General features: G+C 44.7%; 1 protein-coding gene across 5 annotated transcripts in view; it reads left to right on the top strand.

The window, feature by feature from the left end:
* The first annotated feature begins 7,366 nt into the window (after window positions 1-7,366).
* The window catches only part of ZFP64 (ZFP64 zinc finger protein), an 87,525-nt gene continuing 67,502 nt past the window's right edge, over window positions 7,367-27,389 (top strand). The window contains exons 1-5 of one of the 5 annotated variants that reach the window (XM_025470430.3): window positions 7,390-7,684; window positions 10,543-10,625; window positions 11,095-11,328; window positions 23,249-23,410; window positions 24,598-24,660. In XM_025470430.3, the coding sequence (XP_025326215.1) occupies window positions 10,592-10,625; window positions 11,095-11,328; window positions 23,249-23,410; window positions 24,598-24,660 (493 nt within the window). In that variant the 5' untranslated portion in view covers window positions 7,390-7,684; window positions 10,543-10,591. Of the gene's footprint in view, window positions 7,685-10,542; window positions 10,626-11,088; window positions 11,329-23,248; window positions 23,411-24,597; window positions 24,661-27,389 lie in introns of all 5 variants that reach the window. The other 4 variants (XM_049100347.1, XM_025470432.3, XM_025470429.3 and 1 more) reach the window with 4 other exon arrangements.

Here is a 27,389-nt window from a genome sequence, read left to right as displayed (position 1 = left end):
ACATTTTTCCCTGAGCCCCTTCAAAGATTCTGGATCAGCTTTCCCCGATGAAGTCAGGAGGGGCTCGCTAGAGTCACCCAAGGTGTCTCCATGCTGCGTGCGGGGACCCCATGCCCTGAGACTGCTCCATCTGGGAGGTACCTGAGCATGTGTGTCCCCAGCAAGTTTCCATGGAGAGGCGGGGGGGGGGGGGGGGGGGGGGGGGCTCTCCAGTTAGGAATCAAAGCAGCATCCAAAAAAGTGAGAATTAAATTGTAAGCCCCACAAACCTTATTACAGCTTTGTCAGTTAGCACCTAATCAGCAAAAGAGAAGCAATTCTGAGGATTTAAGTGTAAACTTAATGCAGGGAATTTGATACACACAGCATAATAGAGCTGAAAAGCCAAATGGGAGTGGTTAGGCAACCAAGAGATTAATAACAGCTGGAAGGCACCACCCCTCCTCCTCAGGGATGAGTCTGGGAACAAAGGGAGAAGGGGTGTCTGCAGAGACAAGGGATTAGTGTCACCTGGCAGAGATGAGACCACAGTGGTCCAGTCTGGCTGGGATCTGGGGCCACAGAGCAGACCCAGTCACAGCTACCAAGACAGAGAGAGAGGGGAAGCAACACTCTGGCTTTTCCCTTCCACCCATTAACCAAACCCGGCTGGAAACCAAAAACCCCCCAAAACCTAGAAAACCCAGATGGGGGTCAGCTGCCCTAACAAGGAGAGCTGAGCAGAGGAGACAGGGAATGGATCAGAGAACAACAGACTCGGGGTAAGGGGACCCCCTACTTTGGTTAAATGTATAGTGGAAACCTTGCACCATAATTTTCTGTATAATTTTGACAAACTTTGAGTGGAGAGGTGGTTGATAGGAGTGCCTTTGAAAGTGCAAAGTGCTGGGTTAGCCATTCCTGTTAGCCTTTGACTCGAAAAGTAAGAGAGGTTTAAAAATATTTGCACACCAGTTACGATACAATTTCAGTGGAAGGTATAATTTTTCTAGATTTGGTCATCATATCACACTTTTGTCTGTATGTTTAACTAAAAAGGGAAAAATCCTTTCTTGTAATAGCCAAAGGTTTGCTTTGAGTGATCTTCCAAAGGAGCTTTGATACTATCTATCCATCCATTACTTTTTATATACCAATCTCTAATAACTGCTGGTATACAGTAAAGAAGAAAATAAACAAATGTTCCTGCCCTGAGAACTACTTTAAAAAAAAATTATTTATTTATTCATGAAAGAGAGAGAGAGAGAGAGAAGCAGGCTCCATGCAGAAAGCCTGATGTGGGACTCGATCCCAGGACTCCAGGATCATGCCCTGGGCTGAAGGCAGGGGTTAAATGGCTCAGCCACCTGGGAATCCTGAGAACTTACTTTTTAGTGGACTATGCATGATTGCTATAGGAAACTACATTTGTTAAAATGTTTGCTATGGAAGGAGTACCTTGGTGGCTCAGTGGGTTTAGCACCTGACTCCTGATTTTTGGCTCAAGTCTTAATCTCAGGGTCATGACCTTGAGCCTCATGTTGGGTGCCATCCTGGGCATGGAGCCTACTTAAAAAAAAAAAAAAAAGTTTACTATTGAAAAAAAAATGGTTACTTGAAATTAGGAACTATCTTGTGAAGAGTAGGGCATTTTGCTCACAAAACTTATGACAATTAATCGAGTGATTATGACCTTATTATCCTTGTTATGATTAATATCATCAGAATTTTAAAATGTGTATTCTCTTAATAATTTAAGGAAGTATCTGAAAATCTCCTCCCAGAAATTATTTAAGAAAATATTTCTGATATATTGATTTTGAAACACTATCCAAATCTCTGTTCTTCTACAGGTTATGCTACCTGCCCTCAAAGATTCTTACCTGAGATCATCCTTCATTGGCCTTCTGACTGGAGGAGGAAATTTATTAAGCCTTTCTGAGAATCAGTTTCTACATCTATAAAATAGTGATAATAGTGCCTACCCCTCTGTTGTTTTGAGGATTAAATGGCAAAATACACATAGGGTAGGTAGGCAATTCCTTGGCAGATATTTTTAGTCAAAAGAGATATTTAAACTGTAGGAAGGGACAAATCTCCTTATCTATCAGAAACATACTAGAAATTTTGGATAAGCTCAAATACACGTGGCATAAGGGCAATGATGTAGGGAACTGAAACTCAATCCTGATACCAAGAAGCAACAGGGAGGAGTGGGTACTGGGGTCAACTGGAGAGGCTGGGCTTCACCCGAACAAGAAGCTTCTCAGATGCAGGCAAGTGCTACCATACACATACAGATAATCCAGGCCCAGATTTGCCAGATCTTTCCACTTGGAGGGTGGGGGACACTTTAAATCCCAATTTTTATGAGACATTTACCATCTTTTAAGCATTGGCAACAACAACAACAACAAAAAAAGCATTGGCAACAGATTTAAATTTATTCTAGAGTCTAGATTTCCAACATGTAGCCAGATTATATTGATAACCTACAGGAAGTTTGCCTTTGGTAAATTGTATTTTATCTATTAATTGAGAAGTAGTCAAAACCTTAAAAACAGAAGCAACCATGAGCATTCTAGTCAGGCAAAGGCTTTCTAATATATGTAATTCTTACCAAGAAGTTCAGCTGGCAAAAAATGATGTGAAAAGAAGTGGGGAGGAAAAGCTCTTCCAAATGGTGTTGAAACAAGTTATCCTAGCAGCTCTGTTCAGGATGGCTGGCACAGAGAGATAATAGGTTCATATAGACCAATAAAAAAGCTACGGAGTATGTTAACTTATGACATCTAAAAAATAATTAGCAACACTCAGTAGCATATCAAATAATGATGCAATCCTATCATAAAATATTACGCAACCATTAAAACTAACAGTGAGAAGGAGAAGCTTGCAAACACCAAGAGCATCACAATCACCCAGGGAGCTTGTCAGCTATACTGCCGTCCAGGCTTCATACCAGTGCACTAAAGCAGAGTCTCCACACATGGAGTTGCAGCATCTGCACATTTCACAACCTCCCAGGGGATTCTAATGCACCAACTGAACTAGGAAAATTCTTCAAAATCAAAGCCAGTTATGAAACACTGTGCATAGTATTGTGTTTGATTTGGATTTGACTCCTCTACAGATGAAAGAGACACACACCCCTGGCACATGAACATGCACACAAGTAACAGTAGCTGAAACAAATTAAAAACGCATTTCTCAGGTAAAAGTAGGCAGTCCAGTTGACAGTTCCACAAAGCAGTTGGGGGCTTGAGCTACTTCCATCTCACCACCCAACCATATGTAGAGTATAACTTTATTCTCATAGTTCAAAATGGCAGCTGAAGCTCCACCCATCACATCTTTGTAAGCAAGGAAGGGAGGGGTAAAAAGAAGGATCAAATGGCTATGTCAATGCGATTTCCCAGAAGTTACATCACAACATTTCATTTACATTGTGAGAATGTAGTGGTCTAGCCATGTCTAGCAACAAAGGCAGCTGGAAAAAAAGTCTTCTTCCAGGGGGCCATGCACTCAGCTGCAAATCAGAAATTCTGCTACTAACAGAATTTTAGACAAACAATGTTGGGTACACAAACAGCAATCTCTACTGGAAGTATAATATTAATATGGTGAATCATACTGATTTGAACCACATGAAATTAACATTTTTTAGTTAAAATAGGTAAATATCAGCAGCTCATATGATCCTATCATATTTCTGTGGAAAAATCTGAAGTGATATATAGTATATATGTGACTACTGTTTATCTCTGGATGGTGGGATCTCAGGTAGCCAGGTATTAATTCTGTTATTTTCAAAAATAATGATCAGAATATGTACCCAAAAAGGGAGATTGAAAAAAACATGTAAATTAAAATCATTTTTATAAAATATATTAATATAACTTGTGTTTATATATATATGGGGTATATATATATACACACACACACACACACAGGCATACACAGACATACACAGACACAAAGAAAAAAGAGTTTTATTATATTTATCAATCAAAATATTATTTCTGGTGGTGCCTGGCTGGCTCAGTCATTAGAGCATATAATTCTTGATCTTGGAGTTCTAAGTTCAAGGCTCACATTGGGGGTAGAGTTTACTTTTTTAAAAAAGTTATTTTTGGGTAGTGGATTATACATGGATCTTATATTCTTCCTTATATTTTCTGTATTTTTTTCCAAATTTCTAACAGTGAACTTGCCATGCTTGTACAATAGGAAAAACAAATATAGAAAGAAAAAAAAAAAAAACACTGTAGTGATGGGTACATACAAGAGAAGGTATGGGCTGGACATAGTAGCAAATGTTTAAAATGGAGCTGATGGGGCACCTGGGTGGCTCAGTGGTTGAGTGTCTGCCTTTGGCTCAGGTCGTGATCCCAAGGTCCTGAGATGGAGTCCCCACATCGGGTTCCCCACAGGGAGCCTGCTTCTCCCTCTGCCTGTGTCTCTGCCTCTCTCTGTGTCTCTCATGAATAAATAAATAAATAAAATCTTAAAAAAAAAAAAAAAACGGAGCTGATGGAAACATACATAAATTCATTCAACAATGAAAAAATGTATTGAGGCCCCTGGGTACCAGACCCTGTCCTAGACTTTGGGGATACAGGGTTAATTAAAATAAGCCAGGTCTATGCTCTCCTGGAACTCACAGTCTGGTGGGGAAATAGATAATAACCAAGTAGAGATTTTTAAAAATATAAGAATAGCAGGGATTTGTTGCCTAGTTATATGAGCTAGGCACTGTTGTAAGCACGTTATACACATTTCCTGGCTTCCTCTGAAAAATAATTTAATGAAGTAGCTACTATCATCTTGACTTACAGAAAACTGAGACAGAGCAGTTGCCTAAGTTCACCTAACTAGTCACAGTGTAGCAGCTCCAGGATTTATTTGGTGGTAGAACAGGCTGACTCTAGAACCTACAGACTTAACCACCAATTGGTTAAGATCTGGGCTTACATCTCAATAAGAATTACCTGAGGCACTTGGGAAATATATGCAAATTACCAGGTCTTGCTCTAGGTAACTGGGACTTGAGAATTTGGTCTTTCAAGCCCTCTAGGTGTTTCTTCTCTCCAGGTTAATATGAAGACTGCTGCTCTCAACACAAGGAATCCGTGGCAACAGAAGTCAGAGGGGTGCTCACCTGGGCTTGGGGAACTAGAGTAGACTGACAAAGGATCATGAGGCTGGAAACATTTTGCATCTTGATCCAGGGGGGGCTTACCCAGGTGTGCACATATGTGAACATTTATCAAGCATTCAAAAATCAACATTGCCCTAAGCTGCAGCTGCCTTTCTGGATCATGTTAGCTAGGGAGAGTGCCAAGAGGAGTTAGATATGGGACAGGAAAAAATTGCCTGAGGAAGGTGACATTCCATTTGGCCTCGGGTGACAGAAAGAATCCAGTCCTGCAGAAGACCAGGAAAAGCAATCCAGGCAGAGGGAGGAGCAGATGAAGAGCCCTGGGGGCAACTTCAAGAAAGCAGGTAGCGCTGTTGTGAACAAAGCAAGAGGGAAGCAGTACGATGTGCCAAGTGCGATGGGATGGTGGGTAATGGCCAATTCACATTCAGCTCATTCCTGTCTCAGGGCTCTTGCTCCTGCCAACCTTTCAGGCTGGAATTGCATTCCCATCCCCCCACCTCCAAATATTACCTGCTCTCTGACTATTATCTATTCAGAGATAATTCAGAGAAGTCTTCCTTGACCAATCCTGCAGCCATGATCACAACCTTGTTTTAGGTCTTTTAAGACATCATCACTATTAAGAAATCACAGTGCGGGGCACCTGGGTGGCTCAGTCTGTTAGGTGTCTGACTTCGCTTAGGTCATATCTCAGGGTCCTGAGATCTGGAGCCCTGCTTCAGGCTGCCCGTTCAGCGGGGAGTCTGCATGTTTCCCTCTGCCACTCTCCCTGCTTGTACCCTCCCTTGCTCTCCCTCTCAAATAAATAAATAAAATCGGTAAGAAAGAAAGAGAGAGAGAGAGAGAGAGAGAGAGGAGAGAAAGAAAGAAAGAAAGAAAGAAAGAAAGAAAGAAAGAAAGAAAGAAAGAAAAAGAAAAGAAATCACACTGTTGATTTGACTATTTAGTGTCGACTGAATCACGAGCCACTAGCCAAGTTCTATTAGAGAAGGTACCAAATCATACGGATCACCCTTGTACCTCCAGGCACCAGCACAGTGTCTGGCACATTTGGAACTCTTTAATATATAAATAATTGTTGGAGGAATGAACAAACCCTTAAAGGAGGCAGCAGGGAATATACAGTCATGTTTACTGAGAGCCTACTATATGCCAGGCACTAGGCCAACTGGCTGGGGATAGATCAGTGAAGCAAAGAGATTTAAAAAAAAAAAGTTTCTTGGGAGCTTTTGAATGTGTAAGGGGGGACAGGTAATACACAAGTAAATTATCTATCTCATAGATAAATAGATCCATCACCTGTCTCATATCTATCTCATAGATCAATCGATCCATTGATGGGTAGACAGACATACTCTAGATAAAAAAAAACGTTCAATGTATCAAGTTCTAAGAAGAAAGAAAAGGCAGACCAGAGAGACAGGGAGGGTGGGGGAAGAGGGAGTTGTACTATTAAGAAGGGCTGGCCAAGACGGGCCTCTCCAAGAACAGTGAATTTGAATCGAGCAAGGACTGGAGATCGCCGCAGGGTGGCAGGTGGATTCAGAGGGGACAGCCCCGCAGGAGACTCGAGGCCGGAGGGAGTCTTGAGTAAAGGGGAGAGAGTTGCAGGAGGTGAGGTCGGCCGCGTAGACACAGATCAGCGGGGACAGCGTCGACCCACCCACACCTGCAAACTTGGAAATGCTCGTTCTCGGGCCTCGCCCCAGACTTACGGAGTCAGACATTCGGGGGGGGGGGGCGAGCCCTCGGGGTGACGGCGCGCGGCCAGGTGGGCCTCGGGCGTCTGGTCCCCGTCGTTACTCCCGGGATGCACGTGATCCCTGTCCTCTTTATCTCCCTAGCAGGGCCGGGGACCCGCCCAGCGCTCCGCTGATTTGCCCGCCGCGGATGCTCCGCTGGGGTTTCTCCCAAGCCCGGCGCCCCCCCCCCCCCCCCCCGCCCTCCAGCCGCAGCTCGGCGCGGTCCCCCACCCCCGCCCCCGGGCAGAGCATCCCGGCCACCGGGCAGCGGCGCCTTGGGGACCAGCGTCCCAGGGCGGCAGGTGCAAAGGCGCCCGAGCCGGGGAGGCCAGGCGCGTGGGCCACGGCCGCGGGGTGGGGGTGGGGGTGGGGGCGGGGGCGGGGGTGGGGGGCGCCGGCTGCCGCGGCCCGGGGTTGGGGCGCATCGCTCGCCGCCCGCGGTCGCCCCGCCCGCCGGGACGTCTGCGCGCGGTCGGGATCCCGGGGGACCCGGCGGTCCGGGGCCTCGGGATTGGCCCGCAGCCTCCCCCGGGAGCCGCCGCTGCAAAGCCAGGCTGGGGCCGCCGGGCCGGGCCAGCGCCCTCTAGGCAGCGGAAGTGGAGCTTGCTTTACATCCGTCCTCCCCGCCTGGCGGAGTTGGGAGAAGGCAGGCTGGGGGGTGTGGAAAAATAAAAGGAAAAGTCCCTGCACCATGTAGATCAGCGCCCCGCAGCCTGGCACCCCGGCCGGCCGGGGGCCTCCCAGTCTGCGGCCATGAACGCGAGCAGCGAGGGCGACGGCTTCCCGGGCTCGGTGCAAAGTAAGTGCTTTTCCGGGCGCAGTGCGCGCTCCGGGGCCCAGTGCGCGCTCCGGGGCCCGGGCCCAAGCACGTCTGCGACGCAGCGAGCAGGCCCGGGGCCCCGAAATCGGGGTGACGGCCCCGCGCCGGCGTCCAGGGCACCGCGGAGGGCGCGCCGTGCAGGGGGCGCGCGGAGTGGGCTCGGGATCGGGGCACCCAGCCCCGCGCAAGGCGGGGGGCGCTCTCCAGCCTCCAGGACCCCTTGCAGGGGAGCGGGGAGCGGGGGAGGAGGAGGAGGGCACGCCGTTCAGACAATCGCCACCCCCTCGGGGCATTCCCCGCCTCCCCCCCCTTCCAGGCGGAGTTTGGGGGGGGGGGTTGGGGGTAACCGCGATTACGCTGATGGGAAAGCTTCTGCCTCGGTGGCTCGAAATCCTTGAAGTGTGGGGATCCGAGGGTTTCGTGAGGTCTGGCGGGCTGGGCTTGCCCTGGAAAGCCTTTTGCACATTAAAGGTGGAGATCTGAACGGGGAATGGGGCGGTGGTCGCTTTCTTTGAGTTTGGGATTCGTCGTAATTTTCCTGGTGAGGACAGCAGCCTTATCCAAGTACCTGATTTCGCCCGCCGCATTGTTTCCCCAAAGTGTGGTCCAGAGACTGAGCGCAGACCAGCCACCTGGGAGCGCGAGCGCTTGTTAAAAAAAAAAAAAAAAAAGAAAGAAAGAAAGAAAAGAAAGAAAAGAAAGAAAGAAAGAAAGAAAGAAAGAAAGAAAGAAAGAAAGAAAGAAAGAAAGAAAAGAAAAAGAAAGGAAAAAGGAAAAAGCTCCCCAGGCCCCACCCATTAGATGGGGGACGTGGGGGGAGGGGATCTGTGGCCAGACCCTGAGCCATTCGGTTGCACACAGTTTGAAACGCACCCCTGGCACGGGGGTTTGCAGACACCTGGCACATGGTAAGCGCTCAGCTTGTTAGCTGTTTTGGAGACATTGCCTCCCAAACTTAGCTGGGTATTCCTTGCAGAAGTTGTGGAAAGCACAGATTTCTCTAAACACCAGTCCCTTCTGCATCCTACCTCCATCAGGACTCAGTATCCCCGAAGTGGGACTTAGGTGTGGCCTCAGATATGTCCGTGTTTCACGCATACACACGCACGCACCCTGATTGTTTATGATGCTGTTACAGGTTTGGAGAACATAGTGAAGATAAAGGAATTCTCTCTTGTTGCTGTTGAGCTCTTACCTGTACCCAGTGTTTTCTATTTGATCTGTTAATTCTCACTACAAATGCAGGAGGTTAGGTATATATTCACCATTCCAAATTTTCAGAGGGGGATGTCACATTCAATAGGATGTCTCGGGAATAACCCCATCACGTATCATGCTGGGGCATGAGGCCCCCTGTGCTGGCTTTTTACAAGCGCAATCTTACTTAATTCTCTTAATGGTCCTGTGAAACAGAAATTTATACCCATTTTACAGATGGGAGAGACCAAGTCCAAGTCACGGTTTGTAAATTGTAGTGTCAGGATTCTAAAAGAAAGTCTAGGTCGTTACTTGTGTGTCTGCCACATGCTGGAGGCATTGGTTATTAAAACCCTTTCATACTGAGTATCAGTCTTGTTAGATCACTAAGGAATCCTCATCAATGCCAGTCACCTCATCTCCTGGTTCCTTATTTTCCTGTTAGTCCCATGGGCGCCTCAGCTCCAGGGAAGCAGTGTTTCAGGGGAACAGAAAAGCCTTCATTCCTTCCATTCATTGATTTCGATGTACTTAGGGTGCAGGGCGCTCTGCAGAACAGCTTATAAAACATTACAACAGAGCCCAGACTAGCTCTCCTTAGCAAGTCAACCAGATTGTGTTCCCACAGCGATTTCTTGTCTTAGCTTGACTTGGGGAAAATTGAACATAATATTTATAAATTTTCAGAAAGTTATGCTTCATATATATACCAGCTATATATATGCACAAAGGTAGTTCTCGTGTGATTTAGACCTGAGGAAAATTAGAAATAATAAAAAGACCCTATAAGTACTGAGATTATGATGCATAGATAACATAGAATAGTGTGTTTTAGGTGATTACATATGTTTTTAAGGATTTATTTGAGAGAGGAAGAGAGAGAGTTGGGGGTGGGGGGGACAAAGAGAAAATCTCAAGCAGACTCCTCACTGAGCTCAGAGCCCACCACGGGGCTCCATCCCACCACCCGTGATATCATGACCAGAGCAAAACCCAAGAGTCTGGTACTTACCCTACTGAGCCACTCAGGCACTTATTATACTTTAAATAATTATACTTGTAAAAATTTTAGTGATCTAGGCACAGTGCTTATGCAATATTATGTGGGGAAAAGACTAATTTTACAGTACATTATGATCTTAAAAATTTTAAGCATAAAGAGAATGAAAGAAAATATTTTGTAATGTTCATGGTACACATAGGTGGAAGGATTGTGAGTGATTTTCCCTCTGCTTCTTCCAGATTCACTGTTATAAGCATGAGTTTCCTTATCATAAGGCAAAGAAACTTTTAAAAATAAAAATTAAGGTAGTCCTATTAGAGACTTATTAATTGAATTTCTTCATTTAACCAACATTTACATAGCACTAATACAGTGCCAGATATTGTGGTGAGTGCTTTGCAAATGTTAACACAGTATTAACTCTTGGCATCATTACTGTTGAGAAACAATGTCCCTAAACGTTAGGAATGAACTTTGACGACAAGTAACAACTGAACTATATACCAGCCTAATGAGAAGTCTGGAATTAGTTGATTCAGGGGATCAATGAGGTAGGGATCAGCATATGTAGGTATCTTAGCATTTTCCCCATAGTAAGAACATGGTTGTAGAACCTGGCATCCCATCTGCATTCCAGGCCAAAAGAAGAGGGAACCAGTGCCAATCACGTCTGATCCCTTTTTATCATGGAAGCCAAACTTCCCAGAAGTTCCCAAGCATGTAAGGGACCAAGATTATTACTGAGTAGTTTTCATGGGGTTGGGGTGGGGATGGAGGTGAGGGTATAAAAGTGGAGGGATTGGTTTTCATAAGGACTGGGAAGTACAACTACCTTTTGTTGGGATAGGACATGGCTACTGGTCCTTCAAAGTGCAAGCAACGTTGCACATCAAAAAGATTCCTTGCATGAAATGCCACTCGCGCCCCACTGGCCATTACTTGGGTCTGAGAGAGAAGTGGGGAGTAGAATGGACATCCGGTGCTGCTAAGAGAGAAGTGGGGAGTAGAATGGACATCCGGTGCTGCTAAGAGAGAAGAGGGGAGTAGAATGGACATCTGGCCAGCAACTAGCCATCTCTGCCACAGTGCCTTTTTTTTTCTAACATGAGTCTGGTTTCTGTTGTTATGTGGAGCAGTTTGGAATTAATTAATTAATCTGTGACTTCCGCTTTGTCCCATGGAGTTCCAGGTGGTACAACGGTGCTGGTTGAGCTTACTCCCGACATCCACATCTGTGGCCTCTGCAAGCAGCAGTTTAACAACCTGGATGCCTTTGTAGCTCACAAGCAGAGTGGCTGCCAGCTGACCAGCACGTCCGGGGCAGCCCCCAGCACGGTCCAGTTTGTATCTGAAGAAACAGTGCCTGCCACCCAAACTCAGACCACCACCAGAACCATCACCTCAGAGACCCAGACGATCACAGGTACAGCCCGGAGGGTGGGAGAGATGGTGAGAGTAGGCCTGGTTATGTCCCAAACACCTCCGTGGAGCTTATTAAAAATATAGATTCCCAGGGTCCACCCCGTAGGGTTGCTGATTCATTATTTTTAACAAGCTCCACTGGGAAGCCAGCTGCCCAGCCAGGTTTGGGAATTGCTGGGTGAAAACATGAGCTGTTAGCAGTTATAGATGTTGTCACATGTTAAAACAGACAAAAAACAGAGTTCTCAAACAAAAACCTATATATATATATATATATATATATATATATATATATATACACTAAGAAAAAAAATACTTGTGGGAAATACGTTGCATAAAAAAAAGTAATTATTCTGGGTAGTGGGAGTATGGGTATGATCCCCAAATTTGCATTATTTTTATAAAGGGACAAAAAACATGGGGTGTGCTTTTGTTTTTGCTTTTTTTGTTTTTTTTTAATTTACCAATAGGCATGGTTACCCCCCGACCCCCTGTGCTGCCAGCCAGGAAAATAGAAAACTTCATCCTAGATCTTGGTTGTGTTCATTTACTCCACCAAAAATAATTTACAGATGGATCCAAAATTTAAATGTGTGCAGTAAAACCATAAAAGCTCTAGAGTAAATATTAGACGCAGACACACACATACACACGCTCACACTAACCCATACCTATACCTACACCTGTAGAATCTGTCTCAAGGGACGAGACAGACAACTTTAAAGTCACCCATTTATGAGATAGTTGGCGCAGACACTGCTGGATCCTGTGGGAAACAGAATTATCCCTTAGCTAAAGGCTTTCAGATTTTTAAATTAAAATATATGGGGCTCCTGGCTGACTCAGTTGGTGGAACATGTGACTCTAGGTCTTGGGGTTGTGAGTTTGAGCCCCACATTGCACGTAGGGATTACTTAAAAATAAAGTCTTTAAGAAATAATTTTCTATGTATATCTCAATACCATGCCTACCAAAGAAGACAGGCCAGGCCCCCTCAAGGAAAAGAAAAAGAATCCTGTATGTGGCTACAAATAGTGTTACAATTTTTCCAAAGTAAAAACAATGTATAAAACTAAACACCAGCAACTGGGGGGAAAAAACTGCAGCACAGATGTCTAAGGTTTAATGTCCTTTATATATAAAGAACTCCTAAAATCAATAAAAGTACAGGAAAAGAACCCAGTGAAAAAGTCCTCAAAGGGCAGCAGATGGTATATAAAGGAGGCCACTGAAGAGAAAAGGATCCTCCGTCACCGTAGTAATTAAATTAATGCAAGTCAAAGGAAGGCTTGGGACAGGATACTGCTTTCCTTTTCTGGGGATGTCAATTCCTATAACCTGAGCAATTTTGTGATATCTTTTAAATCTTTCAAGTTTAAAACTGTACATAGACACATTTACTTAGTAAATCCACTTCTTGCTATTTATCCCGTAAAATTTTATAAACAGATGTATAAGGGCATTCCTCTCCAGTATATGCTATAAAGAAAGTGGAACCTTTGTGTACATCAAGAGAAAATTAGATGAATAAACCTCAGATATTCAGACAATGAAATATGACCTAACCTTTAAAAAGGGACCCCGATCTTTGTACAGATACAGAAAGACAGAAAGATCCTCAGGAGAATTGCAAAAAAAAACCGCACGTATGCATGCACACATAGTATTATATTCAAGACAAGCTTCTAGAACAGGAACAAGGCAGGTAATGTTAACGAAAGAAGTAAGCTGTGTGTAAGGTAATGGGGATGGGTGGGGACTTTGGTTAAGTAGAGTAAGCATGCATGACTTGGGACAGCTGCCCTTTGGATACAGTCAGCTACTTGGGTTTTTCAGAGAAGCTGAAAACTGTAAAATTTCCCAAATTTTAAAACTCTGTTGGCCAAACGAAATATATCAATAAGCCTGACTGGGCCCACAGGCCTTTCCCAGACTTTTCTCCGACAGTGTTTAGTACAGTTAATCTGGAGCCAAAGGGTGAAAAGAACATCGAACGTGGGGGCACGGACTTTTATCTCCTTGATTTTGTGTTGGTGTGGTGTTTGAGTTTTTTGACAATAAGCAAAGTTTCGTGGTTGTCTCCTTAATGCATCCAAACTAATGCTTCTGCTGAGTTTTTTAAATATTGCAATATAATTACCTGATCACCTCCCAAGCCTTAAGAAAGGCACCTCCCACTTTTCTCCTGAGTTTATCTTAAGTATCATCCCAGAGGGAGTCACCAAGAAAGCGTGAAAACTAAAAGCCACCTTAGCAGTGGGCCTGGGTACAACTTTCCTATTTTACTTCTGGACAAAGGGAAGCCGCAGGTGGGGAGGAGACACAGCCAGGTTAGGACGGTTGGGGGACTTATCCATTTTGGACTTTACCCTAATGGTCATCTTCCTGTTCAGGGTCCTCAACATCAGACTCCCAGTAACCCCACGCACTGGGTGTGAAAACTCTCAAACAATGCCTCAGTGTCAGGAGGCTTCAAGGCCCACACTTTATTTGTGGCCAAAGCACCTTCCTGGGTTCTGAGCCTCTGCTTACACTGTCCTCTCTGCCTGAAATACTTTTCCCAGCTTTCTCTGGCATGAGGGTGGACACACAGAGGGTCTCATTTCATCTCCAGATACTCCCCTTTGCTCTTTGTGGCAGCGGCCAAGATGAAGTGCTCTACCTAACAAATGAGCCACATCGCTTTGCCCCAGAAGCTGTGTATGTGTCATTCCATCTGCCTGGAACTGACTCTTACGTGGACATCAGAGCTGAGCTTAAAGGCGCTCCTTAGAGACCCCTTTCATGACCCCACACACACACTGTTCCCCCAGGCCAGCTCAGGTCCCTGTAAATAAACCATCACTAGGCCGTAAGCACCCTGAGGTCAGGCCTGCACCCCTCGTGTCCACCCTGGATCCCTAGTGCGGGTCTTGGTGCAGGGAATGAGCCGCTGGCCCCATCCCCGTCCATCGGTAAAGCTGACCCCACACCCACATACCCGCTCCTGCCTCTGTCCTGGGTCTTTGCTCAGAGACGCTCACCCTCCGCTTGGCGTTTTCACCACCGTGCAATCACTCGCCGTGGGCAAGCCTGGGTTTTGCCGGCCACCCTGTACGCTCAGGCCAGGCCTGGAGACCTCCGTGTGCCCAGCTCACAGTGGCACACACTACACGGTCAGACAGACTGCTGGGCTTGCATCCCTGTCTGCCACCCCCAGCCCCAGACTGCGGGCAAGTCACCCTCTGCTCCCTAATACTTATCATCTGTAAAAAAAAAAAAAAAAGGGGGGGGGTGGTTAGAGTGGCACCTAATACTATTAGGTAATAGAATTAGATGCCAATTACCTAGTAATCATTGTGTTATTGGAGGACTCTGTGATAATGAACATAAAGGGCCTGGGACGGAATAATTGGGCCCAGGAAACAACGGCTTTTATTAACGTGGAGATTAATGACCAGGTGGCAGACGGATGCTGAGATCTGCTGTATGTTCCGTCTCTGCCTGACCCAGCGGCTCTTCCTCGCCATTCCTATTTCTCTGCCACAAAACAAGCAGAAGCCCGCTTTGCTTCCCTCCTTTCACACTGTTTCACTTCTGGGCCCAACTCCCCCCCTGCACCTGAGTGGGCTTCTGTGCTCCACTTAGTGCAGCTCCCTGACCGGCCTGGGGCCCAGGATCCCTGGGGAGCTTGTTAAAGATACCGGTGCCCGGGCTCTACCTCCTGAACTCAAGGCTCCGGGGCTGAGGCTCAGGCATCTGTATTTCTAACGAGCTCCTGGGGGACTCCAGGTCTCAGCCAGTGTAGAGAGTCACTCACCACCCAAAGCCACACAGCCTGACCCCCGACCCCCGACCCTGCACAGATTTCTCCAGATACTCCCCCCCCCCCCCCAGACATTGCCCAAACTTGTCTGTGCCTCTCAGGCCACGATTAAAGCCAAACCCTTCCCCAATCAGCTCATCTCTGCCCCTTCTCTGTCCAATAATAGTCGGACAATAGTTTACAATAAGCAAAACATATCCTCTCCCTGCTGGCTTTGAAAGCTGCCTTCTGTTTGGCATTTGGTTTAAGAACTTTTCTACAGGGGCGGTGACGTTAAAGATCGACGCCGGTGAAAACCATTAGCATCCCACATGCCTTTCCTAAGTCCTGAAAATCTTGGGGGGCCGAGGAGATAGGCCCGTGACTTGGCCTCTTGGCCACTTAGGGACTGAGGAGCCTCGTGACCATGGCGAATTACAAGAGCTCCTGGTGTCTCGTTTTTAAAGTAAGGACGAGAATAACTAGAAAGGCCACAGGCTTGGTAAAGAGTCCGGACCAGATTGCCCGGGTTCGATTCCCGCGGCGCCACTTGCTGACCAGGTAACCTTGGGCATGTAACAGGATCTCGGTGTCTGTTCTCCCCACTGTAACATGACCGTCCCCACCTCCGAGGGTTCTAGCCAGGGCTCCTAAATGCCAGACACTCAGAGCTGTCAGGGTTAGCTCTCCTTACTTACCAAATCAGGGGGCTGTGAAGCAGCGCACGGAAAATGTGGATGCAGTGCCTGGCTCATGACGAGCCCCCCAGCCAATAGTAGTTGAGTTGACCTCTTGACCTAGAATGGTCTTTCTCTCCCCTTCTGGTTAGTTCCTACTCTTTTGGTCCCAGGCGCAAAGTCACCTCCACCTAGAAGCTAGCCACGGTTTCTCCCTCTCCCCACCTCTCTTCCCCTGAGGTTAGGTGTTTCACCGCTCCCCTCCCGGCACCTATTTATCTCCATTGCAATTAACTAGTAATTTGGTGACACGCGGCCTTTAGTTCGATAGAGAAATGGATTCAGATGCTGTCAGAGGCCAGGCAGCGGCAGGGAGTACAGCTGCAGATATGCCACGATGGGGAGTGGGAGGGCCTGTGGACAGCCAGCTGGGAAAGGAAAGCAGTCCGACAGCCAGGAACCATCGCCGGCTACATCTTGGTGGGACTAGGAGCTGGGCTGGCTCTCACAGGTAGGCCATGCCGTCCTCCTGTTGAACGTAACAGTTCACAAAACATCAGCATGAGCTGGGTGCTCTGGGACCATGCAGAACAAGACCGAAACAGGACCCCTGCCTCCTCCCATCTAAGGCACAAAATACCCAACATCCCCTCCTCTGCTGCTCTGAGTAACACCTGTTTCTCTAGCTATTCCAGATGAGCCATAACCAAATCCTCTGCTTCTCCCCACCTCTTGACAGGTCCCTTGCAGGCTTCCTCAAGCCTCCCCACACCTCATCTGACCTGAGCCCACAACCGGGAATAAGTCCTTTGTAGCAGCCCTGTTGCTGAACTACCCCAGGGCTCCCGTGATACGAGGTTCCCTTGTCGCACCAAGTAAACAACTTACTCAACCACAGCCACAGCCGTGTCCCTGGTGGTCTCTGGCCAGAGGATGTTGACAAAGGGAAGACCCAGCCCACCCAGTTGATTTTAAAAACCTTAAAAGAGAATCTGAAGGCTCTGTTTGGCCTGGGGGCCCCAAGTTAGTGGTTTGATTTCTAGTTTACTGGATTGTAAACCTCCCTGCCAGCAGGGACCTCATCAGTCTTGCTTTCCTGCTTCCCCCCCCCACCCCCCATCACCCTCCAGGACCAGGCCTGACATACCATAGGCACTCAATAAAACAGTTAATGGAGTGAGCGCAGGGGAAGGGCAGCTGTGAGAATTAGGTTAGTGTGAATGTAGCTGGTGGCATGGGGTCTGCCCCCTCGGGAGGGTCCGGCAGTGGCAGTGTTGGGACTCTTGTGTGCCAGATGCTGGAGCTGACTGTGGGTGTTGCTTGCCCTTGGAGAATTTCAAGCCCGTGAAGGAGGAGAATTCCGTCGTAAGACATACAAGACCAGCCGTCTGTGACAAGCATAGTCTTGTGCAAAGAGTAAATGGAGTAGATTGGTCCCAGTGGGGAAGGCCAGAGGGAAAATTTGAGTGAGATCAAATGTATAATAGCCCTTGAAGGACTCACTGGCCTTTGGGAGGAAGATAGTGGGAAGGGACCATTTCTTAATGGTGGTTTAGAGGTGGGGAAGCTCAAGGCAAGATCTGGTAACAGTGGCTAGAGATGACAAAGAGCCTACGTGGTAGGAGTCATGCTCAGCTCTGGCCTTTATTCCGAAGGAGCTGGGGAGCCATTGAAGGTTGTTGAGCAGGTGAGCGATTTAGTAAGACAAACTAATGATTTGCTCAGAGGATCTGACAATAATAATAACAACAGCCAATCCTGATGTAGTGCTTCTTTGCCATCTCTTTTCTAAGCACTCCGTATGAACCATAAATTAGGTACTGAGAGTTATTATCCCCATTTTACCAATAACAACTCAGGCACAAAACGTTGAAAGCTTGTCCAAGATGACAGAGCCACGAAGTGGCAAATGCAAGCTACCCGGCTGCAGAATCTGCTCTTGCCTGCATACACCCCACCCTTGGAAGAGCCCTCATGACAGTGTTTCTCAAACTTGTTTGTGACCCGGTGGACCCTGCAGATACCCAGACCCCGTGTTCTGCCCCAGGGTAACATCTCCATGGCTCTGAGCTGGGCCTTGGGAATTTGAACCAGCCAATGGGGGCTCATGTTAAAGAACTGAATCGAATCTGTGTTTTAAAGAGCTTCCCCAGATGGATCCCAAGATCCCAAGAAGCTTGTCTACCTGACTGCTCCCAATTTAATGCCTCCTTTTTTTTTTTTTTTTTTTTTTTCCAGAAGTGCACACCAAACTGCAGCATATTAGTTCCAATTTTCACCTTCAAGGGCAAGCGGGTCTGATTGGCTCGGCTTTTGTCAGGTATCTGCTGCTGGACCAATCAGCTGTGGCAGAGAGAGGGGGGTGGACTCAGGGATGGGAACCTGGCGGAGGGTCAGCCCCGGGGTCTCTTGCCTGGTGGGGTCCATGTGCACCACTGGCATGAAAACCTCTTTCTCTCAGGAGAGGAATTTGGAGTTTGCAGTTGAATCCAGAACCCTAAATGTGAATCGTAGGCCCGGAGACCATTGGTTAAGAAACAGGAAGAAAAGAACAATAGATTTGAATATATGAGAATGTAGTAATATCCTTCATCTGTAAAGCTCATGTACAAGTCAATGAGGAAAAAAATGAAATTCAATAGAAAAAGAAAGAGCTAATAGCATAAACAGGGAATTCACTATAGAGAGTATAGGGATGGATAAAAAGTGTTGAAAGGGGTCCATCCTCACCAATTATGAAAGAAATGCACATGAAACTAAATTGATCTCATTTTGTCCTGTCACATAGCCATCGAGCTAGCAGAAATAAAGGAGAGAATGTAAATGGATTTAGATTTTTGGAAAGGATCTTATAATTATGTATCAGTAAGCAATTAAATGGCCATAGCATTCTGACCAATTCTTCAACTTTTAGAGGAAGGTATCCAGAGAATCTGGACGTCAGTTAAAAATTGGGCATAGGTGTTATTTATAAAAATAATACCTAGAAGCCAACTCACTGTCAAAGACAAGGGAATAAATAATGTAGCCATGCCACAACCAAAATGAAGGGGTAGTAGGCAGCCATTTGAAATTGTGTTTTGGATGAATGATAGCATGGCAAACAGCTTCAAATGGCAAAAAAAAAAAAAAAAAAAAAAAAAAAAGGAGATTACAAATTATTTAAGCCACATTGCCAGTTTTATACTTTTAAAAATCTGTATACAAAGAATATCTTCTCCATTAGGTTGATCATTAATTCGCAAATGTCTGTTAAGCCACTGCCCTTTGCCAAATTCTGTGTTAGGTGCTGGGAGACAGTGAGGGAGAGAACAGGTGTGTCCTCGAGTGGCTCATCCAGCCAAAGGGGAGGAGAGGATAGTCATTAAATAACTTCCCAACTAATTATGTAATCACAGTAGAGATAAGTGCTTTAGAGTAAAAGTATACTATATAATGAGCATATAATGAAGGGGTATATATTGTCATATGATATATTATCATGGGCAGCTTTGGGCAGCTTTTATTTTCTTCTCTACCCTTTTTCTGTACTCCTTAGATTTTCTACAATTAGTGTTTACTTTTATTTTAAAAAAAAAGAAGCAGCAGCAGCAATACAGGGGTGCCTGGCTGACTCAGTCAGTAGATGCTTGATCTCAGGGTTGTATGTTCGAGCCCCATATTGGATGTAGAGATGACTTAAAAACAAGATCTTTAAAAAAAATAATAAAATAAGATCTTTAAGAAAAACACAGTTTTTAATTTAAAAAGAGAATTAAAAAGTGGAGTTTTTAAATTGAAGAAGAGAAGGGAGAAGTAAAATGGGTTGGAAGATGTGAAAACTGTCTTCAGATATCCAAAGGGCAGCTTCGTGGGAAAGGAGCTAGACTAGTGGTCCATGTGAGCCCAGCAGGTTCAGACACGGATGGGTATGACCTCAGAGAGAAAGATTCTGGTTCCCTGTGGCATTCATATAACAGTCTTACATTTTAAGCAGCATCGTAACTGAGTCACCGAACACCCGAGGTGCTACCGCTACAGACCAGGGCTGACTACAACAAACAGGCTCTCGGGTGGACACCTGGACACACTGGGCAGCAAGAGAAATTCCAGGGGGACAAGAAACAAAGCAAAAGCCCTCAGGAGGGGTGTGAGGCTGTGAGCTACTGGGGGTAGGGGGGGCTGATCTCACTAAATGTGGGACTGGTTTTAGTAGCCAAGCCAGAGGAGATGAGGCCCTGAGTGCTTGCAAAGAGTTGGTCTCGGGTCAGTGGGACTATACACACCTGGGGATTAGTGGTGAGTCCAACATCAAATCACACAAACACTTCACCAGGCCTGAGGCAACCTCCCAAGGACCAAAGCCACTCGAAGCCTTTCCCCGGGGGATCTATAGGCTCTGCTGTTCCCAGGGCAGCCTGGAAAGAAGCCAGGTGTGGGGATATCTATGATGGGTGGGGATGACCCTCTATAAAGCCAGCCAAGAGGCTCCAGCAAGACTTGGTAAGAGATGCCCCCAGGCCCCTTTGCTGGCTGTTGAATTTCAGCCACCTGCGACAGAAAGTATTAATAAGTATGTGCTTCCGTATTCTGATATGTCACCTTTCATGGATGACCCTACATAAAATTGCATTTCTCCCCTTGCATTCCCTGTGCCTTTTCTGCTTTATTTCTCTGCATAGCCTTTAGCTCTGTATTAGCTGTGTAGCATATGTTTAGTTATTGCCTGCACCACTCCCAACCAGTGTCAGCTCCATGAAGGCAGGTTTGTTGTCCTTTTTGTTCACTGATGTGCCTCTAGTGCCTAGAAGAGTGCCTGGCACAAGGAAGGTGCTTCATAAATATTTGCTGGATAAGGTCGTGAATAATGACAACGGCACTGACAGTTTTACATGCCTGATTTTTAATCTGCACCACAGCCCTAGGAGATAGGGATAGAAATTATCCCCATCCCCCAGGTGAGGAAAGTGAGCCCCAGAGAGGTTACATAGGAGAGACCAACACTTGGTTTCTGCTCAGGACATGGTCTCCGGGTTGTGAGGTCGAGCCCCACGTTGGGCTCCACACAGTGTGGGATCCGCTTTGGATTCTCACTCTCTCTCTTCCTCTGCCCATCCCCCTACTCATTTGCATGCTCTGTCTCTGAAATAAATAAATAAATCTTAAAAAATAACCCAAAAGGTTATGTATCTGGCCTACACACACACACACACACACACACACACACAGTAAGTGGCAAGACTTGGCCTCATATTAATTCGAAGATAGATTTTAACATATCTGAAATAGAGGAGCATGTCAGAATCAATGAGATTGCTGTCAACCAATAGGCAGTCACCAAAAAAAAAAAAAAAAAAGTCTTTTGTGAGCCTGTGAACAAATTTGAACATGGCTGAACACGTTTTTGTCACTTTGGCAGAGTGGCATGCTTTTTTTTTTTTTTTTTTTTTTGGAACTCCGTGTATTGAGCTTCATTGTTGAAACATCTTCCAAGATAACTGTGTGATGATTCCAGTTAAAGATGAAAAGTAACTGTGTACCCAGAAATACTTGCAAACAGTAGCGGGGGTCCACTTGATATTCATGAAGCAAAGGGTGGTTGTTGGAGGAACAACTGCAGTTCTTGCAAGGCAACAAACAGGAAAGATGGATTCCCAGAATCAGACAAAGTTGGGTTAAGTTTTACTGCTGAGGCTCATGGAAAAGAATCGTGTACGCCAGTGGTTCTCAAACTTGAGCATGTATCAGAACACTCAGGGTGGCTTGTTAGAACACAGGCTTGCTGGGTCCACCCCAGAGCTTCTGATTCAGGGGGCTGGGGCGGGGCCTGAGGATCTGTCTTTGTAGCAAGTTCCCCCCATAAGTGCAGTGCTGCTGGCTGGGGACCCCTCTGCTTTGAGAACTGAGCAGAGCAAGGGAAGCAGGAGCAAAAGCCAAAACCCACAGGGTAGTTGAAACATTTCAACAAGAGGCAGGTGTGGTTGATCCAGGCCTCCAAGGCACTTTGGTGAAGACAGACACCAGTTTGTCAGAATCTTTTGGCCAACTTTAAATAAAAGCCACTTAACTTCACCCTGCATATTGCAGTTGAAACCGTGAAACCATTTACTGGAGTAGCAAATGCTGGTAGAAACGGGGTGTTCTTGGACATGCATCAGTGATGCTGTCATTGCCAGAGGTGCTCAAGAGGTGGAGATAAGGAACCTGGGTTTCCTGTCAAATGTCCAAAGAAACCGAAAATAATGCATTCAATATATGTACAATTTCTAAGGAATATCAATAAATGTAAAATAAGGAATGTGAAAGCATTGCATCATAAAGTTGGCAGCTTTTTAATTTATTGTACAAAAAATAATGGTGCATCTTAGACAAGATTTTAGATTCAAAGAAAGATGATGTTTGTTTTAAGAGAAAATATAACTAGTACCACAAACCCATGGCATGGACATTATGCTCTAGACAAAGCCAAAATAAGTAGTAATATTAGGCCGGGGCTGATTTTAATAAGGAGACTCTATAAATACAATGGCAGAAATGCTGAAGGTGATGCCTCAGTGACTGAAGTTGGGGAAACAGAATGTGACAGTGGCTTTTCAGAGACGTCGTTAGGGCCTCTCAACCTGACAAACTCACCCAACGAACAGAAACTACCACTGGTCATATGGACTCCTCATGTGAAACCAGATCTCCATGTGACAAATTATGTAAAATAAAGGAAGAAAAGATTTCCAAACCCAAAACCATAAATTTAGTTAACAGAGTAGTCACGAAAATTTGTATAAGCAGAGAAAGAAATTTGAGAGTGCTTATTTTATCTTTTATAATGACAAAAATAAAGATGATAAAGGTGTTTGATCTCTCTTTTTTTTCCTCTGAAGACTTCAGTAAGAAAACAAGGGTTTCTTTTAGGAGGACTTGTGTTTTTAGAGAGTATTTATAGTTTGGGCCAGAATTCCCTTGATCAGTTTCTTTCCAGCTGTTTGCTAGGATTTTGTGATAGAGCTTATGAAAGTACCAAATGCGTTTGGCTGGAGATAATGGAAAGCTTGCCTGGTATAAATGACAGGGACAATTCTTGTTTATTTAATAGGTCTAGATTTGAAGAGTTTCAGAGCTCTGGCTCAACAGCAGATTTTCCTGCTCTCCTCTTATGGTTACAGAACGGCTGCCACAGATCCAGGCATCACCTCCTCTCCCCAGCAGACCTAGGATATGGGCAACCAGGACAGCACAAATGAGCTTTCCTCAAATGCTTTTTTTTTTTTTTTTTTTTTAAATCAGGGAGAAAATCTTGTCCAGAAGCCCCAGAACAACAAATGTTCTCTAGTGTCTCAGTGATTAGAATGGGGTCACAGGATTACTCTTAAGTGGCAGAGAAGACTGGGAAAGCAGTTTAGCCTGTGCATTCTCTACAAAGGAAGGTAGGCAAAGGGAATAACTGTTGGGTATTCATACTATGAAAACTAATAATCATCTTTTAGTTTCAGCTCCAGAATTTGTGTTTGAACATGGCTATCAGACATATCTGCCCACGGAAAGCAATGAAAACCAGACAGCCACTGTCATCTCTCTGCCTGCCAAGTCACGTGCCAAAAAGCCCACAGCCCCACCTGCTCAGAAGAGGCTTAACTGTTGCTATCCAGGTATAGGCAGCATTGTGTCCGGCTTGCATAGAGAATGTGACATTTAGCAGATTCTAGGGCTCTCGCTCGTGCTGACAACTGGGTATAGATGTGCTCCAAACTGCCGGGCTTAAAAGCCAGAGCCAAAAAAAAAAAAAAGCCAGAGCCCACCAGCATTTACATCATCACATACGACCTATCTCTCGCTGTCCCTGGTCACCATGCATGTGGACGATTTTTACAGCCGTGGACCTTTGAAACGGGACTCATGAGTATCCAGGTTACTGTGTTTTTCTTTCTGTGCTAAGCTTAGGGAGACATCCAGAAAGATTGCTGTTTCCTTTAAAAAACAAAAACAAAAATCTTTATTTGGAAATAATTTCAGACTCACAGAAAAGTTGCAAAAATAGGACAAAAATTTCTGTATGCCTTTAATCTGGGTTTCCCAAATGTTAACCTATTGTATTTGCTTCATCATTTTTTCTATAAATACATATTTTCCCCCAAAACCACTTTAGAGTAAGTTGCAAACATGATGTCCTTTTACCCCTAAATACCTCAATGTATATTTCCTAGAACCAAGGAAGTTCTTTTATAAACTACAGCACAATCATCAAAATCAGGAATTTCATACTTAGGGGCACCTGGCTGGCTCATGTGACTCGATCTCAGAGTCGTGGTTTGAGTCCCATGTAGGGCAGAGACTTTACTTAAAAAAAAAAAAAAAGGAAAGGAAATTAACATTTATATACACTATTATCAAACCATTGACCTTATTAATATTTTACTAGCTTCTTATTCATGTCCTCTATCACAAAAGAAAAACATTTTCTCCTGGTTTAGGACCTAATTCATGATCACATGTTGCTTTGAGTTTTCCTATCTCTTTAGTTTCCTTGAATCCTAAACTTGTGTCTTTCATGACCTAGACATTTTTGCAAAGTACAGGCCAGTTATTTTGTAAAATGTTCCTCAGTTTGGGTTTGTCGGATATTTCCTCATGATTAGATTTAGGCTCTGCGCTTTGGCTGGGAAGCACAGAAGTGATGTGTATCCTTCGTGCGTCGTATCAGACGGCACATGATACCTGTTTGTCCTCTTTATTGTGGGGTTTACCCTTGTCACTTGGTTAAGGAAGTTTCTGCCAGCTTTCTCCACCTTTAAATTACTGTTTTCCCTTGTAATTAATCTTTTCCTGCCTTTTTAAGGTTGCCAGTTCAAGACTGCCTATGGCATGAAGGACATGGAGCGTCATTTAAAAATTCACACTGGTAAGTGACATTTCTTTGACACATCTGCCGGGAACGTGTGCTCAGTGCTAGGAGCCGGGGATCCAGACGAGCCAGACGTATCATAAGACACAGAACCTCACTGTTTGTCACAGGAAAACAAACAGAAATTCAATAAAAATAAGATGGTGTTTCCACACATGATTTTGGCAGAAAATGCTTAAAGCAATAAAATCCAGTGCTGGAACAGATAGGAGCAAACTTAGCTGGTGGAGGTGTGAATGGCTCCAACTGTTTTGACAATCTGCCAGAATTAACTAAAATTTAAATGTACATATTCGGGCAGCCCGGGTGGCTCAGCGGTTTAGTGCCACCTTCGGCCCAGGGCCTCATCCTGAAGACACGGGATCGAGTCCCACGTCGGGCTCCCTGCATGGAGCCTGCTTCTCCCTCTGCCTGCGTCTCTGTCTCTCTCTGTGTCTCTCATGAATAAATAAATAAAATCTTTAAAAAAAAAATAAATAAATAAACGTGCATATTCTCATTTTGAGGAGATGATCCTATAAATGTGTATGTGTAATTTTTGATAAAGGAATAAGGGAGAAAAATAGTAAATTTCTTTATGTATCTTTACATTGTATCACTGGACACACAGCATATGTGTATTATTTTTGTCATTTTGAAGGTGAAATTTAATAAGTGAATATTTTCTGTTTTTGTTTTTAAAGGAGAGGGAAAGATTGATGGAGAGCCTGGCTGGCTCAGTCAGTGGAGGCTGTGACTCTTGATCTTGAGATCGTGGGTTTAAGCCCCACCTGAAGTGTAGAGATTACTTAAAAAAATAAAAAAATAAAAATAAAAGGAGAAGGAAAGGTTGATGCATGGAAAAGAAAAATGTGCTTATTTCTGGTGATTTTAATTTTCTTTAATATATTATTTTTATGTCTCCCAGATTTTCTGAATGGAGCAGGAACTGCATTTAGACTATTTTTTTAAAGGTTTTATTTATATATTCATGAGAGACACAGAGAGAAGGCAGAAACATAGGTGGAGGGAAAAGCAGGCTCCTCGCAGGGAGCCCGATGTGGAACTTGATCCCGGAACTCTGGGATCATGCACTGAGCCACCCAGGAGTTCCAGCAACTCAGGAGTCCCTAGACTATTTTTAACCAAATATTAGATACTCTTAATTCAAATGAGAGAATATGAATCAGAGAGTGTGTGTATAAGGTAGGGGTGTGCTGAAATTTGGCTGGGGTGTCACTAATTGCCCAAAGATTGCTATTTAGCCTCAAACCTTTGGAAGATCAAGTACCCAGCAATGATTTTTGAAATTTGTTGGCCATGGCCAGCAATTGCCTTGTTATACTGGGGTCACCATCCTATCCTAGCCAACTTCATGGTGTCACGTCATTTGGATTTATTCTAATTATCAGAATAGTAAGTTTCAAGTGTTGATAAGCATTCTCGATGTAATAAAAAATGAATATCTCCGTGCGGGTTTAATGAGTTCCGTCAGTCAAGTGAAGCATAGCATACTCATCGTTGCCAGAGTAGAGTGCTGTCATTATTCATGAGGATTAAGGAAACACTGTAAATACATAAGCGAAGCTGCAACCTTAAGTCCGGTTCTGCACACCTTCAGGAAGCACCTTATACACGCACTTGGCCCAGTGTGGGCTCGTAGGATAGTTTCTCCATGACAGCAGCATCTCCAATAACATCTTCAGGCCAGAGAGGTGACAAGGTGTCCTCACCTTAGTTACTTCCAGAGAGGATGGCGTGGCCAGGAGCAGCACTGGCAAGCTCTTCACCAGCAGAACTAGCTGGAAACCATCCTTCACCAGCATCTGGCAGCTGCTCAGTGTGGCACATACACAGCCTGGCGACCACGGCAGCTAATCAGCCGCTGACAATCATGAGAAATTATTGCTTGTGGATTTCTAAATTTGGCTACTAACATTTTTTATTAATAAAATGATAATCTTTTAGACACTTTTAGGTATACTCTTAAATCCCAGATGTTTGCTCTGTGACAGTAGTGATCAGCTTTGGCTGACAATTGACTTTAACACTTAGCTATATAGGATTTGGTCAAAAGACATATTTAATATATAAAGTAAAAAGCGGAAATCCTGATTCACAACCTGCTTCCCTATCCAATATAAGCCCAGAGTCACCAGTTTTAATAATCTACTGTGTCTCGTTCTTAAATTTTGGCATACCTATGCTGAGCCTAAAACACACAGAATCTACTTTTTCCATCTCTTATTAAGTTAATATTATATATCCTATCACTGCAAATTGCTGTTTTCCACTTAATATTGGTCATCTTTCCACATCAGTAGTACATATGTGCTTCATTCTTTTCAGTGGCCTGATAGGGAACTGGTTCAATAATTGATGGTACATTAACCAGTAAAATACTTTTAAAAGTATTTAAAAGCTAAAAAAAAAAAAAAAAAAAAAAAAAAAAAAGTATTTAAAAGCTTTAAAAGTCATGTCCTAGTTATTTCATGATGTGAACATGATCAGAATTATTTTAAGTACAAGAAAGTCAACAGGGAGGCACTGTTGTGTTTGGCTCAGAGAACAAAAGAGTTGTGAGTTTAATCCCAGTTCTTGAGAGAATCAAGGAAAACCATTATTGAGAGGCACAGTGCCTTTCAGAAAATATTTAAGCTGATGTTAGCCAGAAAGGTTTTTGGTACCAAAAATACATACAGACACACAAATAACTGAAAAGATATCCATCCAGAAATCAGCAGTTG

Source organism: Canis lupus, chromosome 24 (assembly GCF_003254725.2).
Source record: "Canis lupus dingo isolate Sandy chromosome 24, ASM325472v2, whole genome shotgun sequence".
NCBI classification, from domain to species: Eukaryota; Metazoa; Chordata; class Mammalia; order Carnivora; family Canidae; genus Canis; species Canis lupus.
The sequence above is the reverse complement of the archived record's forward strand: the minus strand, read 5'-3'. Positions and strand labels throughout refer to the sequence as shown.